We start from the raw sequence: 16,901 nt of genomic DNA on the forward strand, positions 1-16,901 counted from the left end.
CCCCCCAAGTTTTGTCAAAAGGTGGCGCTATAGAGTGCCTCTTCCACGCCCTTTTATGAGCTTTTCGCAGTGTCTATCTATAATTATTACTGATATGTGTGTTGCGTTTCAAGAAATTCTAAGCATGTTATCTGCACGAAAATCACCGGAAAAGAATATTCAAGTTTGACACGTTACCATGGCAACAATATTTCAGATATCAATATCCCCTCACCAGTTTTACATCAGCCGTGTTTTGACATTATTCTGAAGAAGTTTGAAGCAAATCGGGTAAAAATAAGAAGCTGAATTAAAAGCATTTTGAAAATGACACACTTCCTGCCGCCAGTTGGTGGTGCTATAACTTTGACTCCTAATAGTCACATGTATGTGATCGGCATCATACAACGGAAAACCCCCTGAAGTTTAATCAAAATCAGACAATGTATGTGTATGTTATTAGACACTTCCTGTTTCTCATTTCTCGCCATAACTTCATCGCCTCGCCACGAGCAAACCGTTCGAGATATCAAAAATCTCTTCGCACTTTAGCATCCCCAGTGTCTTGAGATCATGTTCACCGAGTTTGGTGGCAATCGGTTGGAAATCCACAGACAAGTATATCAAATTCCAGAGCATGCGCTTTTTAAACAGCCTTAAATAGCCAACTTCCTGTTGGGCAGAGCCTGTGACATGCAGTGTGAAAGTTGTTCGGCTCAATGAGATCTATATGTGTACTGAGTTTCATATGAATACGTGCAAGTATGTGTGAGATATACGTCAAGTTTTCTGACTGTGTTCCAGGGGGAGCCCCTGTGCCACGCCCGGGTCCCAGCCTCTGCAGCGTCCTAATGGCCGCAGGTTCCAACGCGTGGGCAAATTTTCAAGAATTTGAGTATGTTAAGGCCCCCAAAAAGCCCCGGAAGCTTGAAAAAAAAAATAAAAAATATAGCTGCAAGCAGCGATGGCGGGCCCAAGCCGTCAATGCAAACGCCGCCCCGGTGGCATCAGGAGAACGGTGCACAGTGGGCATATGCATTTACAGTAACCCTCTGGCAGTCTGGTTTTAAGGGATACGGCAATTAAAGGGTTAATCCAAACCATTAAGACTGTGAAACACACATACACAGAACAATATATACAACTTTAGTAACACTTTACAATAAGGTTTTAGTTATTAACATTAACTATATTAATGAACATGAACAATAATTATATAGCATGTATTAATGTCAGTTAATATTCAAAACTTAAACATTAAATAAATTGGCACACTATGAATCATTAGTTAGTAAATAGTCTGTTCATCCTTTATAAAGCATTGTTCCAACATTAAAAGGCACTAGTAAGCAGTTTATAAAAACAGTTATAAATGTTTTGTTCTTGAGCATATCTATAATATTTCATAATTGTATTTTCAAACTTTATTAATGATCTAAATAAAATAATAATCCTTAGAAAAACAATAGGGCCCTGTGCCTTTCCGGCTTGGGCCCTAATAATAATCCTTAGGGGATCAATAGGGCCCTGCGCCTTTCTGGCTTGGGCCCTAATAATAAGAAACGGAGTAATTCCAATAGGGTCCTTACACCATCGGTGCTCGGGCCCCAATGAACAAAATGCTGTCATTATACAATTCTACACAATTCTCTATGCTGCACACAGTTTCAACTTACTCGAAAACTTGACGTGACGTGAGATTTAATCGTAGCCACAGCTCACGTCCATATTGATAAATTCCCAGTTTTGCGTCAAAACGACCGTACGCTCAATTTTCTGTTGTACGTTCGTTTCGGAAATGAGGCTCATTCTATGTGGTAGTCCAATCACAACAGACTGGGCCATCTGACCAATCCGAGCAGAGTAGGCTCACGGGGGTTTAAAGAGACTGAATCTTAGAACTGCTTCGACCGAATTGTTTGAGAATCGTCGGAAAATGACGTGATATTAAATGCTTAGTTTGAGAAAACGAAACAATTTTTTGAACTTGCATGCTATTGTAGTAGACTCACAAAACAATATTAGGAACCTTAAAAATGGCATAAGAGGGGCACTTTAAAGTTATGCGAAATGTTATGTGAAATGTAAAGTCATGTGAAAGTTAGGTTCTAATAGACCAAGAAATACAAATCACAAAGATGGGATTTTGTCTAAGCAACCAACAGTGATCAGCAGTAGTGGGTTGCTTGCTTGTATATGTGAAAAAGATGGAAGCAAATTAGTTTGCGGTTGATTGTGAAGGACAATTCCTCACCTGACACACCGTCCCACTTATCAAGGGGGCATTTTGACTGGGACATAGAGGCTCAAGGTAAAGTTCGCAGTCAAGAACATCTTGAAGTTATGCAAAGCATAACTTATGTGAGGTTACGTTAAAGTTAGGTACTAAGAGAACATCAGAACAAAACAAAGGGATTTTGCCTAAGCAATCAAAAAAAGTTCTGCTTTTAAAAGTTCTGAAGCAACTTAGTTTGCGGTTGATTGTGAAGGACAATTCCTCACCTGACACACCGGCCCACTTCTCAAGGGAGCTTTTTGTCTGGAACTTGGAGTCTCAAGGTCAAATTCACTGTCAAACATTGCAAAGTTATTCGACTTGTTTTCTTCCAGCCAGCCATTTGTTCTCAAAAGTTCCCGCACCAAGAAAGTCCTTTATTCCCATGTCATGTTGAACCAAGGGACAACAATGATTGTTTGATTCTACAAAAAAAATCCCTCATTTCAAGAAACACCACATGCAATTTCCACCGATGTCAATGGCGCATCTGTTGCGATGTTTGCCAATGCCGGTTTCAAAGTTGCTTGATTAAACAATGCTGTGCCATCGCAGTCGCCACCAAGAACAGCCCTTCCACGATTCATCTTCTCAAAAGCAGGAATTAATAGAGAGCCCAACACCGAGATGCATCCAAACAAACGTCAACAAGAAAAACAGACAAATTAACGGGCGATGACACTGGGGCATTCCTTCGGGCTTTCACAAATGACTCTTCAGATGGCTGCTGGTTGTGGCATATGTCTGCGGCCCATCTAATGAGTCCCTCTGAAAACTGCACAAGCTCAATAAGTAATGAAACTGCAGCTTGGCTCTTATTACCGAATCTCTGCGCCATCTGACACTAACGCTGGATAATGTATTGGCGGCAGCAGCTTTTGGCATGCGCTTATTAAATGTGGGTTCAAAAAGGCATTGATAGACTCCACGGAGGCGGCCGGTCTGTCTCTTAATGTGTGATGAGATGAGCTTACAGCCGTGGAAGAAGAAGAAGAGAAACTTAATTATCACGCGCCGCGAGAGCACCAATCAATAGGTACGGGTTTACCGTGAGGGCCATTAGGGTCAGAGCCAGCTAGTGGCTAAAGTGCCGTACGCTTTTGTAGAGCTTACCGCTGCGATGACAGTAATGATTTGGAGAACAGAGCGTCGAGCGGCATCCGTGAAGCCGCATACATTGTGTGTGTGTGTGTGAATGGAAGCCCGAACTGTTCAGAGCAAAGGATTGTAAACACGTCTCTGATACTGTGACACACAAGGGCACTTTGAGCTACTGCAAATTTAAGACCCATTTTCGCCAACTGTTGTTCTTCGGTTCATTTACACACATGATGTTTTGAAGTTAGCGATTCTCATTTTGATACGCTCAGTCTTTCATTATCGTAGCTCTCATGGGGCATGTCTGAGACGTGTTCAGCTATCATTAGAACACACACTGTTAGATGTAGACTGTCATGCATGGGCTTTGTTCATTTGGTTTCAAATGTATGTGTACTTGATCAGGGATTTGCATGTTTCTGAGCTGTAAAATGAAAGGATAATGTCATTACTTTCAAGGGAATTCACTTTATGTGCTTAACAGCCCCTCATAGAATTTCTGTGTTGATGCCAAATCAAGCTCACATCTGTTACTGATTGATCATCAAAGCAGATTGTGATAAAAGACGATACAATAGCCATGGGCATTAAATAAATACTTATAGGCTGCACAAACATTTATTCATTTTTATTTTTGTTATTACCCTTCAACACTATTCAAGTGGGATTACTTTTTTTATAAGCTTGATATATATTATTGATTTTTTTGTTTTGGTGATATTTTACCCAGAACACTGGCAAAAATGTCTCCACAATAAAATCCAGGCAGTGCAATGAGAAATGTATTTGACGAAGGTCAAAATAAATGAAGCTTTGAATTAAGTGGACCATTTTATTGCAGCTGGATCCCTTTTTCCTGTCCAATATGTTTTTTTTTAACTGTCCTGGTCCTACAATATTGGCCTCTTTGCATAAATTCTGATAGATTCACAATACTAAAAACACTAAACTGAAAACATTTTCAGAAACTCTGTGGTTTCACATTAACACTTTCTTTTAGTTATTAATGAGCAAACACATTCTGCGTTTTAACTGTCAGCTTTAAAAGACAAGTTTTTTTTTGTTTTTTTTCTAAATAATCTCCTTAAATGGAGGCTTTGTCTTCCAATTATACACTTTTTCAACTGTAAACAGTATTCACACATAATACACACACGCTTGATGTCAAAATTGTGAGATTTGTTTAAAAAAAAAAAGCCTAGTTAATTGTCAACTGTTCTGACAGCAAACCAACATTCTTTTTGGAAACACTCCTACAGTTTGCTCTGATTTGTAAAGTTGGTTTTTCGAGAACAAAAACCACTGAAGTTATTTTCCATCAGGAAGAACGCATACTCTTAATGAAGCCTGTCAGAAACAAACCCAAAATGCACTTTCCACTCAGCCAGATGTCAAGTGCATCTCTTGAGATCCATTTCACCTTCATAAGATCTTTTGCTTTGACGAATAAGTGAAAATTTCATGGTTAAGTGATCTAGATGATGATTCTGTATACACATGGAAATAAATATGAGTGCACCATAAAACCATAAAAAAATTTATATCTGTGCATCAAAAAGAAAATCACTCATAACTAACAAACCAAACATTAAGCATATAAAGTCCTGCAAAAGTCAGAGTGAAGTGAAAATTCCCAAAACATATTCCCAGCTCTGTGATCTAATTACATATACATATAGTAAAAATAACTATGCCTGTTTATATCATGATTTAAAGTTATGCTTATTAACTACAGAATAATTTTAGAAGAGTTTCTTAATAATTAATAATTGAACACGATTAGTTGAATTTTAGATAGCATATTTAAAGGGGTCATCTGACATTGCTAAAAATAACATTATTTTGTGTATTTGGTGTGATGAAATGTGTTTATGCGATTTAAGGTTCAAAAAACACATTATTTTCCACATACTGTACATTATTGTTGCTCCTCTATGCCCCGCCTTTCTAAAATGCGTAGATTTTTACAAAGCTCATCGGTCTGAAAAGCAAGGTGAGCTCTGATTGGCCAGCTATCCAGTCCATTGTGATTGGCCGAATACCTCAAACGTGTGACGGAAATGTTACGCCCCTACCATATTGTGGTAACGTGTCCCGGTGCGACGAGACAAAAACAATAAAACCCATTATAAATGAGGCATTTGTTGCATCCAGTGGGGACATAATTACTGATTATAATGACTTATACTGCCTTGTGACAGCTGAAAACTCATCTCTTTCGAAGCTACTTGACTTCATCAAAAAAATAAATTAAAACAATTATCTCTCTTTATTTATTCCTTCTCTTTCTAGCTTGTACTTATTTGAACAATGTCTAAGAACTTGGTATTACAACCACTTCTTGTATCTGTTTGCCTCTTTAAGAAGAATCGCTTTATGTATCCCCCAATTGTAAGTCGCTTTGGATAAAAGCGTCTGCTAAATGACTAAATCTAAATCTCAAAACTCGCGTTTGAATCGTCAGTGGCAAATTCTTTGAATATGAAAACATACTTGCAGGCTGTGAGTCAGAACAGACGGATTGTAGGCTACTATCCCAGGATCAGAAAACAGTCCTCCATAAAATGCGTTGCACACATCTGAATATTTGGGTTGAACTGTTCTGGAACAGTGTTGTAAATACAACTTAACCACTGATTTCTAGTTGTGTCCTCTTTTGGAAGGCCAAACAAAGTAGTTTCGCTTTCACAACTAAACACACAGCGTCTCCACGACATGGCAGCGGTAACAACAATACTACAGCAAGAATCAAAGTTACGCCTTCTTTCTTTGCGTGAACATTTGGGCGGTGTTATGCAAATCTTCCTACACAGTGACGTAGGCGTGTTTAAACTAGGCGTTTTAGGGGGGCGTGGACGAGTCTTAACTTTTATAAAAAATATCTCTTTGGGTTTGAGACTTTAGTCTTTGCAACTTTAGGGATCTTATATATTCACAAACAGCTTGTAACACTCCAAAGAGAAAGGAAAACTTGAAATCGCATCAAATGACCCCTTTAACATGCAAGAATTCAGAGACAAAGGGAGTGAACAATTTGGAAGGACATACTGATGGAGAATTCACACTGCGCTTTTGCAGAAAGGTTTCATATACAACATTGAAGTAATTGCTGTCAGCCCAAGACGGTGCAATGGGAATACTGCCAGAGGCAAATAGAGTACAGTAGGTGTTCCAATTTAAAGACTCACTCAGTATGGGTTCGAGAGTGGGGGAAAAGGGAAATTAACATATTAGCTGGCATATGGTTGTGATGAAAACCTAATGGCTACAGAAATGCAGTGCATTTTTAGCTATAATGATGAAAAACTGACCAGGTCAAATATAAGTTCCAACTACTTGCCTTACTGTGATAATAACATGTTCTTGGAATTTAAAGGGACAGTTCACCCTAAAATGTAAAGTCATTAATTACTTACTCTTATGTCATTCCAAACCATTTTAAGCAGCGGACAATTCTGCTTTTGTGTTCGATGGAGGAAAGTCTAGCAAGTTTGGAGTGACATGAGGGTGAGTAAATAATGACAGAACTGTTCCTCCAACTTGGTCTACTGTGGGTTCTGCATTTCTAAGCCTCTTAGCGCTTTTGCATTGTCTCTTTGTTTTCAGAGATGAATGAGTCTAAATAGGCAAATATGGCAATGATTATTCATAAACAGAAAGCATCTTTAAAAGCTTTAAGAATTTTACATGAATATTCCGTTGTGTGAGATAAGGACATGTTAATGCTTGATTATGGGCAAACAAAAGTGCTGATGAGGTGAACTAATTATGGAAGCATAATTCCATGCCACATTATTAATTACAGAGATATGACCTGTGAGCACAACTCAACAACACACACACACACACTTATAAACTCGCATAGTTCCAGAACAGTAAACTTGAGTGGTTAAAATTAGACATTAGAGCAAAGAAACATTAAGGATATGCAACATATTAAAAATAAGTAGTGCTGTCAATTTAATGTAATTCTATCAAATAAGTGCTTTGAAACATGCAACGGGAATTAATGGGGATCTCAAAAGTGGCATTCAATGCATAAGATGCTCAAGAAAACATTGAGATGCATTCAATGACAAAATGAGATGTGCCTCAATGTGTACAAAGACTGACAATTACAAACGTATTCAGTGATTCACACAATAATAATGACTTAAATGGGTATTTCGCCACTGGAAAAAGGGGCTTTCAAAAAAACTTGGCTTCCTATGCTGTTGAGAGGAGAGAGAAAAAAAAGAAGAAGAATCACAAATATGGAGAGAGCAACACAACAGAAAACCTGAAAAACCTACAGTTCGTGTTTGTAGCCTCCATTTCAAAATAGATGATTACAAACAGTGTTTTGAGTGAACTAGAGAAGAACAACTGAAATAATCAGCCATTCTGTCAGTTAACAAACAACCTTTAAAATGATCTTCTTTAAAATAACTACTGTATTGGCCCGAATATAAAACGACCCTGATTATAAGACGACCCCCCTTTTCCCAGATGTACCTTTTGGAAAAAGGCTTTTTAAAAACCAAATGTTGTCTTCAATTATTTTCATATTGCATATTTTTCCTATTTTAATTTTTGTTTTGAAAGTATGGTGAAAACTGGTAAACTGTACCAACAATCACATTTAAAAAATATACACTTTATGATATACCATTAAAAAAAAAAAAACAGGTAGCCCATCTGAATTAGGACACTTAGGCTATCCATCTAATAGTAGCCTACCAAAATATTATTAACAGTAGAAGTTAAATCTTACTGTAGTCTTCAAATCTGGGTACTGTCTTACGTTTTAAAATCACAAAGGGAGTTTAGTCCCATCAGGCTAACGTGACAGTCACGACTCATGCAGCTGTAAGGTTTTCTTTTTCTTTTGTTTTTACTCGCAATCTTTACAACACGCATTACATTATGTATTTCATGGCACACTCGTTTTATGCGTATTTGTTGCCACCTATTGTTGTGGGTGTATTATTGACATGTCAAAGTCTAGACCCTGAATATAAGACGACCGCGTTTTTTCAGATGTATTTCCAAGAAAGAAAAACATAGTCTTATATTCGGGTCAATACGGTAAATAGCCAAATTCTGGAGCTCTACTTACTTTAATAGTTTGGTTTTAGCATGTTGCTAAGCTAAGCTAACTGCGCTATTCTAGTAAACAAGAAAATGCAAAGCAAACAAATGCAAAAAAATTGACTTTTTATAAGTACTATTCATTTTTGAATATTATACACAAATATTTATAATGCATTTCTCCAGTATTGTCCACTGAATTTAATCTATTTCCATTAGGCTTGTCGCTATTCATATATTATTTATTTTTAAACAAATTATACAAATATGTATACCGTATTCCTCCTGCATTGTCCACCAACTGTTATCCTTTTTTTCCCTCCAAGCTTGTCACCATTCAAACACTAATCAACTATACAAATATTTATAATATTTATAATATAATACAATAGAAACATCCTCACTGCTGAGTTAACTTTTTTTTTTTTTTTGTAATTTGATGCAAAGTTAATAGAAAATAATTATAAATGTACACATAAAAAACGAAAATATAAAATCAAAAATCTTTGCAGGATTTGCAATGCTGATGACCGTTAAAATGCTTCATCACAGTCTGTGAAAAGAGTCCACTGTTCACCAACTTTCCAACCATTTTTTTTTTTCACTAAGCTTGTCATTTTGCAATTGCCATTTCTGTGCAGCAATGTATGCTTTAGAACTTATTAATGAGTTATTTATTTGTTTGCTTACAGAGTCAGTTTAGCATAAATGCTTTTATATTTCTTGATAAGTATCAGTTAAAGCTACATTTCAACTGTAGTTTCTAAGGGAGATCTTCACCCCTGGAGAACAATTTGGCAAAAAACCAAGGTATCTTCGAAGGCAGCATAATTACCAGAACAGCCTTCCAGTCGAAAGCGTGTCTATGCTGCTTCTGTAGGGAGCTCACTAGGTTTTGGAACGCAGCCTAGATTTTAGAAGAGCACCTGTGTTGTGCTCCACAATGCTGTGTTACAAAAGGTGTTGTATGATGAGAGAGCCGTGTAACTTACGTGAAGCGTGATGCTTAGGGTGTTTGAAATGTGAAAAACAAACTTGAGTCTCACCCAGAGTAGTTGAAGAGTCTGCTGTCCCAGAGGCTGTGTTCTCCACGGGGCCCGCTGTGGAAGAAACAGGAGTCAGAGCCGTCAAAGCTGTTCAGCCCGTCCTCTGTGTTCTTGGATGCGTGGCTGTGCACCACATCGAGCAGGACGATGATACCCAGAGAGTGAGCCACGTCAATCAGCTCCTTGAGTTCCTCAGGGGTGCCGTAACGACTGGAGAGAAGAACAGATGAAGGCAGATATCAGAGCAGTCTGGGCACAGGTTGTCTGTCAAGCTGCATGCTCTTCGTCTTGGGCTAAGCTTGAACTAGCAGCAGTCTGACTGTTAAGACCAATTATTTCAAAAGTATAGAGATATCTTTCTGAGTTTATCGCAAAACACAAGATGCACTGATTTCAGAATACAGAACATCTGCTTGCTGCAAGATGTGCTAAAGAAAATGTGAATGTGAAACACTGCTGGAGTCGGCTTTACAGTTAGAGCTGCAATGATGGCCGACGATTGCAAACTGTGATTAACAATGTTTTGTTCATGTTACTAACAGTGTAAGACAAATACACAAACAACTTAAGAAGCCATTTGTTCTGAACTTAGATTAAGAATAGATATAAAATAGATAATAAAATAGGCCTCTATTTGTTGGGGGCCATTGTCTTATGGGCTGCTCTCCAACATATGGTGCAATAGTGCTTTGGGCAACCCAACATTGAATCCCAGCTCGTGGTCTATTTCTAATCCATCTCCAATCCCATTTCGATCTCTCCTACACACATCTTTAATGTCTTTCTTGTTCTATCTGAATAAAGGCAGAGAGACTAAATAAATAAAAAATAAATAAATAGAAAATATAGGCCTATATGATTTCTTTTATAGCTTTGAAAACTTTAAAAGACATAACAACATTTTAAAAGACATGAATAATAATAATTTGTTTGAATAATTTCAAATATTTCTATGATAAACTTTGGTCTTTAGCCCAATTAATATAATAAAAAATATCTACATAATATTCACATAACATAACATAACATAACATAATATTAGGGCTGTCAGCGTTAACGCATGCGATTAATTTTACTATCATTAACGCCATAAAATAATTTAACACAATTAAAGCAAAATTACTAAAGCACAATTTCTATTCTAACCCTTTAACCCAATTTTGCTTCTCTGCTTGCGATCAGATCATTTTAAGCCACTAAACTCCGGGAAAGTTTTCCAATGATCCAGTAAGCGAATGCATTCAAACAATCCGTCCAAAACAGCGCTAATATAAAGGAAACCAGGCTGATTACATCAGAGATTGCAGAGAGAACAGAGACTCGTGTTGCGTATTTATGTGAATGTCACTGAAGAGTGCGAGCCCTCACATGTCACACGCACTCTGTGAAGTACAGAATGAATGGATTGTCTTCCACCACTGTATGGCCAGATGAGACGCGACTGGATAACCAGTGTCTCGATAGTAAAGTTTTGATGGATGAAGACTGCAATCAAGGTAAAGACGATTTACGTCGGTGGCGTACAGGAGTTGTACAGTACAGTAAGCACGCGTAAGTCTGTTATAATAATGCGTGTATGAGTGCTCTTGACGCACTGATCGCACATTGTATTTATGCACAGGCACAGACATTTCCTTACATTCACGTTGTTTCCACACACATTCACGATAATGTTTTGATTTGACATGCGTTTAGTTATTCTGAATGGATCCATGTACTGTAGTAGATATATGCAGTCAGCAGGCGGTTGGTTTAGAGTTTTTTTGGCATCTCCATGTGGTCCTGTTCGGTATCGCAACTTGACTTACTGTAAACAATATATTTGCTGTTGCACTATACAATTCAGATTTTTTTTAAAGCATTTTTTTCTTTCATATGTGCTTATATGGGTTCCTTATATAATTTGTTTTCTTTGGTATCCTTTTGGAGTTTCTAAGTGTTCTTATTTGGAAAGACATCTTAATTTTATTTTTGATTTTCAGAATCATCCTTCAGTCTTTTGGTTTACTTTGCTGGATATAGCAAATAATGACGATGAAAACATTTGAAACAAGATAAATGGTCTATGCTTAATTTCATAAAGTATGCGATTAATCGCGACTAATCACAGAAAAAGGGTGTGATTAATTAGATTTAAAAAATGTAAACACAATTTTAAACATCAACAAATAAAAATAAAAACTTATTTAATAGGAAAATGGTAGCTAAATTAAAGTTCACTTTCAAGATTACAAACTGAATGAATGAACGAACGAATGAACGACTGACCGAACGAATGAATGAATGAAAACATACAAACAGAAAATATTTGTGATAGCTTTAGATTTGTAATTTCAACATGAAAACTGACATAACACTTTTCTGAGAAATGTAATTTTGTTAACACACCTTTGGCAGTCCAAAAATAAATAAATAAAAACTAAAATAAATAAATAAACTACAAGATACTGTAAAAAAAAAAAGTTATAAAAGATCAAATTACTGTAAACACAATTTTAAACATTAACAAATAAAAATAAAAACTTATTTAATAGGAAAATGGTAGCTAAATTAAAGTTCACTTTCAAGATTACAAACTGAATGAATGAACGAACGAATGAACGACTGACCGAACGAATGAATGAATGAAAACATACAAACAGAAAATATTTGTGATAGCTTTAGATTTGTAATTTCAACATGAAAACTGACATAACACTTTTCTGAGAAATGTAATTTTGTTAACACACCTTTGGCAGTCCAAAAATAAATAAATAAAAACTAAAATAAATAAATAAACTACAAGATACTGTAAAAAAAAAAGTTATAAAAGATCAAATTACAGTAAAAACTGATGAAAACTAATAAACTGTAAAGGACAAACAGAAAATAATTGGAATGGAAATTAAGAAGAATAGGTACATAAGAATAGTTCCCCCCCAAACAAGGTCTGTCCAATCTTAAAATACTCTGCCAAACAGTTACACCTAATCACTAATCCAAAAGTTGACATGCTCATCCACTCAAAACAAACAAAGCAATTATAGTCCCCCTTAAGTGGCGCAGTGGCCATATTTCATGGATCAGCCTTTTGGGATTCAAACCTACAACCTTCTGGATACTATCCCAGATCTGCCACATTACGTATGTGTGCATGTGTCCATCTCAGAAAAATCCCCTCAACAGCTGTGTTTAGCAGCGCCAGCAGAACGACACGTGCAAATACATCAACCGTGCCGCCCAATTGCCGTGTAAAAACAAACAAATATGGCAGTAAATAGAAATCAATCTCAGATCGTTTACACCGTCATGGCGGCTGAGCAGAGGTCAAAGCCTCCATTCGGGGTGACTTACTGCTCCTTGCGGAACAAAGGGCAAGAGCGGCGCATTTCCATCAGCGCTTCCTCACGTATCTCCGTGTAATTGCTCCAAGAAGCTTCATCTGTCCTCCAGCTATCATCAAATCGCTTTCCCCCGGCAAACGTGATGCAGGGTGACAACAATACCCCTCCCCTCGGCCTCCACCCCCTTCCCAGCATCCAGACCTTGCACTTTTTAAACGGCTCAGGGAGATCAATCATGGGTGAAATTACTCTGTATACATTATACTCGCGCTATAGGCTGTCTTCAGCGCTAGCCGGTAAGGGCGAGCGATGGAATAAAGCACATAAATAAAGAATTCCTGCCTGTCTTCCTTTATCTGAGGTCTCTACCTCTCCACAGGATTAACTGCAAATGTGTTTACAGGGAGATTATCGGCCCCGTCAGAGGAGCCTCTCTGTGATTTGGGGCCACAGATGTGGGACAGAGTCTCATGGTGTGTGTGTGTGCCTATCGTTTTCACTGAGGGGTGTTACATTTACCTCATTTTGAACATTAAGAAGATAAAAATGAGTGAATTGTACCATGTTATGGGCCTCAGGGCAGCATCCTTTTCATTGAGTGTCAACAAGTGCACCCTAGAGTTGATTTCCAGGGTCATTTTTTTTTACTTTGGCTCACAGAGTTCCTGCCTAGTATTCCAGATGTATCACTTATTAAGTTACATGATGTATAGTAAAGCTGTCTTCAGGGTGATTCACAAAGAATGTGTTTTTGCATTAAAAAATGTGAGATGCAGGGGAGAGGAATAGGAAAAAAAATATGTCTGTCAATCGATTACATTTTTTTCTAATTAATTACATGATGTGCTGATTAATTAATCACATCAGATAATTTCAAGTCAATATTGTGTTAAAGTTTTGGAGAGTCTAGCAACAGCAAGATAGCTTGAAAGCATACGATCCCACCCTCCCTGCAAATCACTCTCCAAAGCTACGTCTCCTCCAAAACACATGAACGCGCACAGACAAACCAGAGACTAACCAGCGACACAATGAGAGACTCTTTTCATTGAGTGTCAACAAGTGCACCCTAGAGTTGATTTCCAGGGTCATTTTTTTTTACTTTGGCTCACAGAGTTCCTGCCTAGTATTCCAGATGAATCACTTATTAAGTTACATGATGTATAGTAAAGCTGTCTTCAGGGTGATTCACAAAGAATGTGTTTTTGCATTAAAAAATGTGAGATGCAGGGGAGAGGAATAGGAAAAAAAATATGTCTGTCAATCGATTACATTTTTTTCTAATTAATTACATGATGTGCTGATTAATTAATCACATCAGATAATTTCAAGTCAATATTGTGTTAAAGTTTTGGAGAGTCTAGCAACAGCAAGATAGCTTGAAAGCATACGATCCCACCCTCCCTGCAAATCACTCTCCAAAGCTACGTCTCCTCCAAAACACATGAACGCGCACAGACAAACCAGAGACTAACCAGCGACACAATGAGAGACAGCGTTGGTGGAGGATTGAATGCAGTGCTAACACTTCAGTACAAAGCGCACAATATTACAATATTAACACTTTCCATTCTCTCTGGGTTGCGCAAAGGTATGCAAATACATACAGGCAGGTAGGACAGCCTATCGTAGCCCTCGGACCAAGGGATATGATTGGATGAACATTTTATGGTCCTACTACTTCCAGAGATAAAATATAAATACATTTCAATCATGACAACTCTCTGAAGATTTTAGCATGGTGATGGATATGACAATGTTAATCTAATTGGTCTTGGCGGAATAGATCTGCTACGCTGATGCTGAATTGCTGCTGCTGTTGGTTATTGCTGTAGTTGTAGATTATTGCTGCTGCTGCTGCAAGCACGTACAGGAACTTGCTACTGCCAATGCATATGGCGATACGGTGCCGTGAGTATTTAAGACATACTGCTGCTGCACAAATAGCATATAAAAAAACCCATAGCAGATCTATACAGGTGGAGCTGGGGAAGGTGGAGGGTTTCAGATAAACTCTGAAAGTGTGCTGCAGGAATCTCTAGTGAATGCTAGCCAGCCATATAAATGCAAGGCAGTAAGCTCATAGGCTGCATATGCAGCATGAACCAATCAGCTTGTGCCAAGTCGTTTAACTCTCTGAATATCATCGGTTCCGTTAACAATCCGTCACCTGCGGCATCTAGAGTTTCATGACTTAACTATATATTTAGACCACTTAACTCAATGATTGTTCGGGATGTGAAGAGACTTTCAACCAGCATAACAAAAATGTTTTGTAACCAAATCACCTATTAATGAATAATGAAATATGACAAAAAAAAGAAATTATACTCTAAGGGACAGATTTAATAACAGCTTGCGCCAGCGCAAACCATCTTTTGGCGTTAAAATCGTACTGTCAGGATTTACTAAAGACGCGCAGTGAAGAATTAGCGCTGAAAAGGCATGGACACGGTTATTTTTGCGCCTGATCTTATTGAATATGCATTTGTAGGAGTGTCCTTTTTAGACGCAAAATTTATGGGAGGAGAGTATAATGTTGGTTTATGGAAGGAGAGTATATTGTTGTTTTTTATCAACAAACGCGCTGCATGTAAAAATGTTTCGGAGTTGTATAACTGATCGCACATATGAAATTAAACAACTGGTATCATGTGTTTCCACTAATGTGATTTATCTGTTATCTTGTTTGTGTATAAAACAATATGTGGGTAAGACAAATAGACAAATTGGAACTCTGATCATTGAGCATATGAGCGCTATTAGGAGGAAAGATTTAAAATCGCCTGTGGCTCATCATTTTGTTGAGATGTCTCATTCAGTCTTAGGGTGCTGTCACACCTGTAGATCGATTGCTTTGTTCCGAAACAGGGATTAAAATGATTACAATGTTGCTTTTTATTCTTGGTTCGGGTCGCTTTCATACGGCAATGTTTCTTAACGGAACAAATTTGTTAATACAAGTCACACGCGAGTAAACTGTTCTCTCATTGGTCAATGTTTCACGGTTTATTTTCCAGGATTTCACTTCACTGTCACAGCTGTCATCTGTCAGGATGGAAGAATAACAGCTTCGCAGGCTTATTGTTTTTTTTGCCATTATAGTAATTTATCACTTTGAGAAGAGTCCAGGAATTCATTGAGAAAACATTTTTAAAATGCACATACTAGGAAGAAGAGCAATAAGACGGCATTATAAAATTAAAACGTGTGCCCACAGACATTCACATGGTTCATTTTGAAGTATTAGCAAAACAACAAAGCTAATGCTTTTCAAGGAACTTACGTAATTTACCCATTATACATTGTGATATAGCCTGGTTCGTTGGTCCGTTAGATTGGATTGCTTTCTCACCACAACCGAACCGCTCCAGAGTTCGTTTTCAATCGAGCCGAGACCACCTCGTTCAGGCGATCTCAGACTGATTGTTTTGGCGGGGATCCGAGCGCCATTGCCGTGTTCACATATCCCCAAACGAACCAAGCTAAGGGGGGAAACGCCTCAGGTTCCGAAACAACGGGCCAGGTGTGAAAGCACCCTTAGACCTAAATTTTATAGCTATTGAAAAGTTGACAGACTCGTAGAGGAGGGAATTTAGAACGTAGACTTTTGCTAAATTAATGTAGGTGGATTTTTGATCTTAAAATATATATGATATACAGTGGGTACAGAAAGTATTCAGACCCCCTTAAATTTTTCACTCTTTGTTATATTGCAGCCATTTGCTAAAATCATTTAAGTTATTTTTTTTCCTCATTAATGTACACACAGCACCCCATATTGACAGAAAAACACAGAATTGTTGACATTTTTGCAGATTTATTAAAAAAGAAAAACTGGACTTGAAGAGTACTTGGGTACAAAAACTGATGTTAAGAACTATTGTTGGAGTCATGAGATCATTATTGGTGTATATGTATATTTTGTTGATATAGATGTATATGGATCATTTGGGATGACTTATACATGTATTTGTTGTATTTTGTTATAGATTTGAGATATACAGGTGCATCTCAAATTAGAATGTCGTGGAAAAGTTTTTTTTTCAGTAATTCAACTCAAATTGTGAAACTCGTGTATTAAATAAATTCAATGCACACAGACTGAAG

General features: G+C 37.5%; 1 protein-coding gene across 1 annotated transcript in view; it reads right to left on the reverse strand.

Annotated features, from left to right (window-relative positions):
* Nucleotides 1-16,901, reverse strand: part of gbe1b (glucan (1,4-alpha-), branching enzyme 1b) — a 200,863-nt gene that overhangs the window by 117,594 nt on the left and 66,368 nt on the right. The window contains exon 7 of the mRNA XM_016238020.1: nt 9,469-9,678. Coding sequence (XP_016093506.1) covers nt 9,469-9,678 — 210 coding nt within the window. The remainder of the gene's footprint in view (nt 1-9,468; nt 9,679-16,901) is intronic.

Source organism: Sinocyclocheilus grahami, unplaced genomic scaffold, assembly GCF_001515645.1.
Source record: "Sinocyclocheilus grahami isolate Dianchi unplaced genomic scaffold, SAMN03320097.WGS_v1.1 scaffold529.1, whole genome shotgun sequence".
NCBI classification, from domain to species: Eukaryota; Metazoa; Chordata; class Actinopteri; order Cypriniformes; family Cyprinidae; genus Sinocyclocheilus; species Sinocyclocheilus grahami.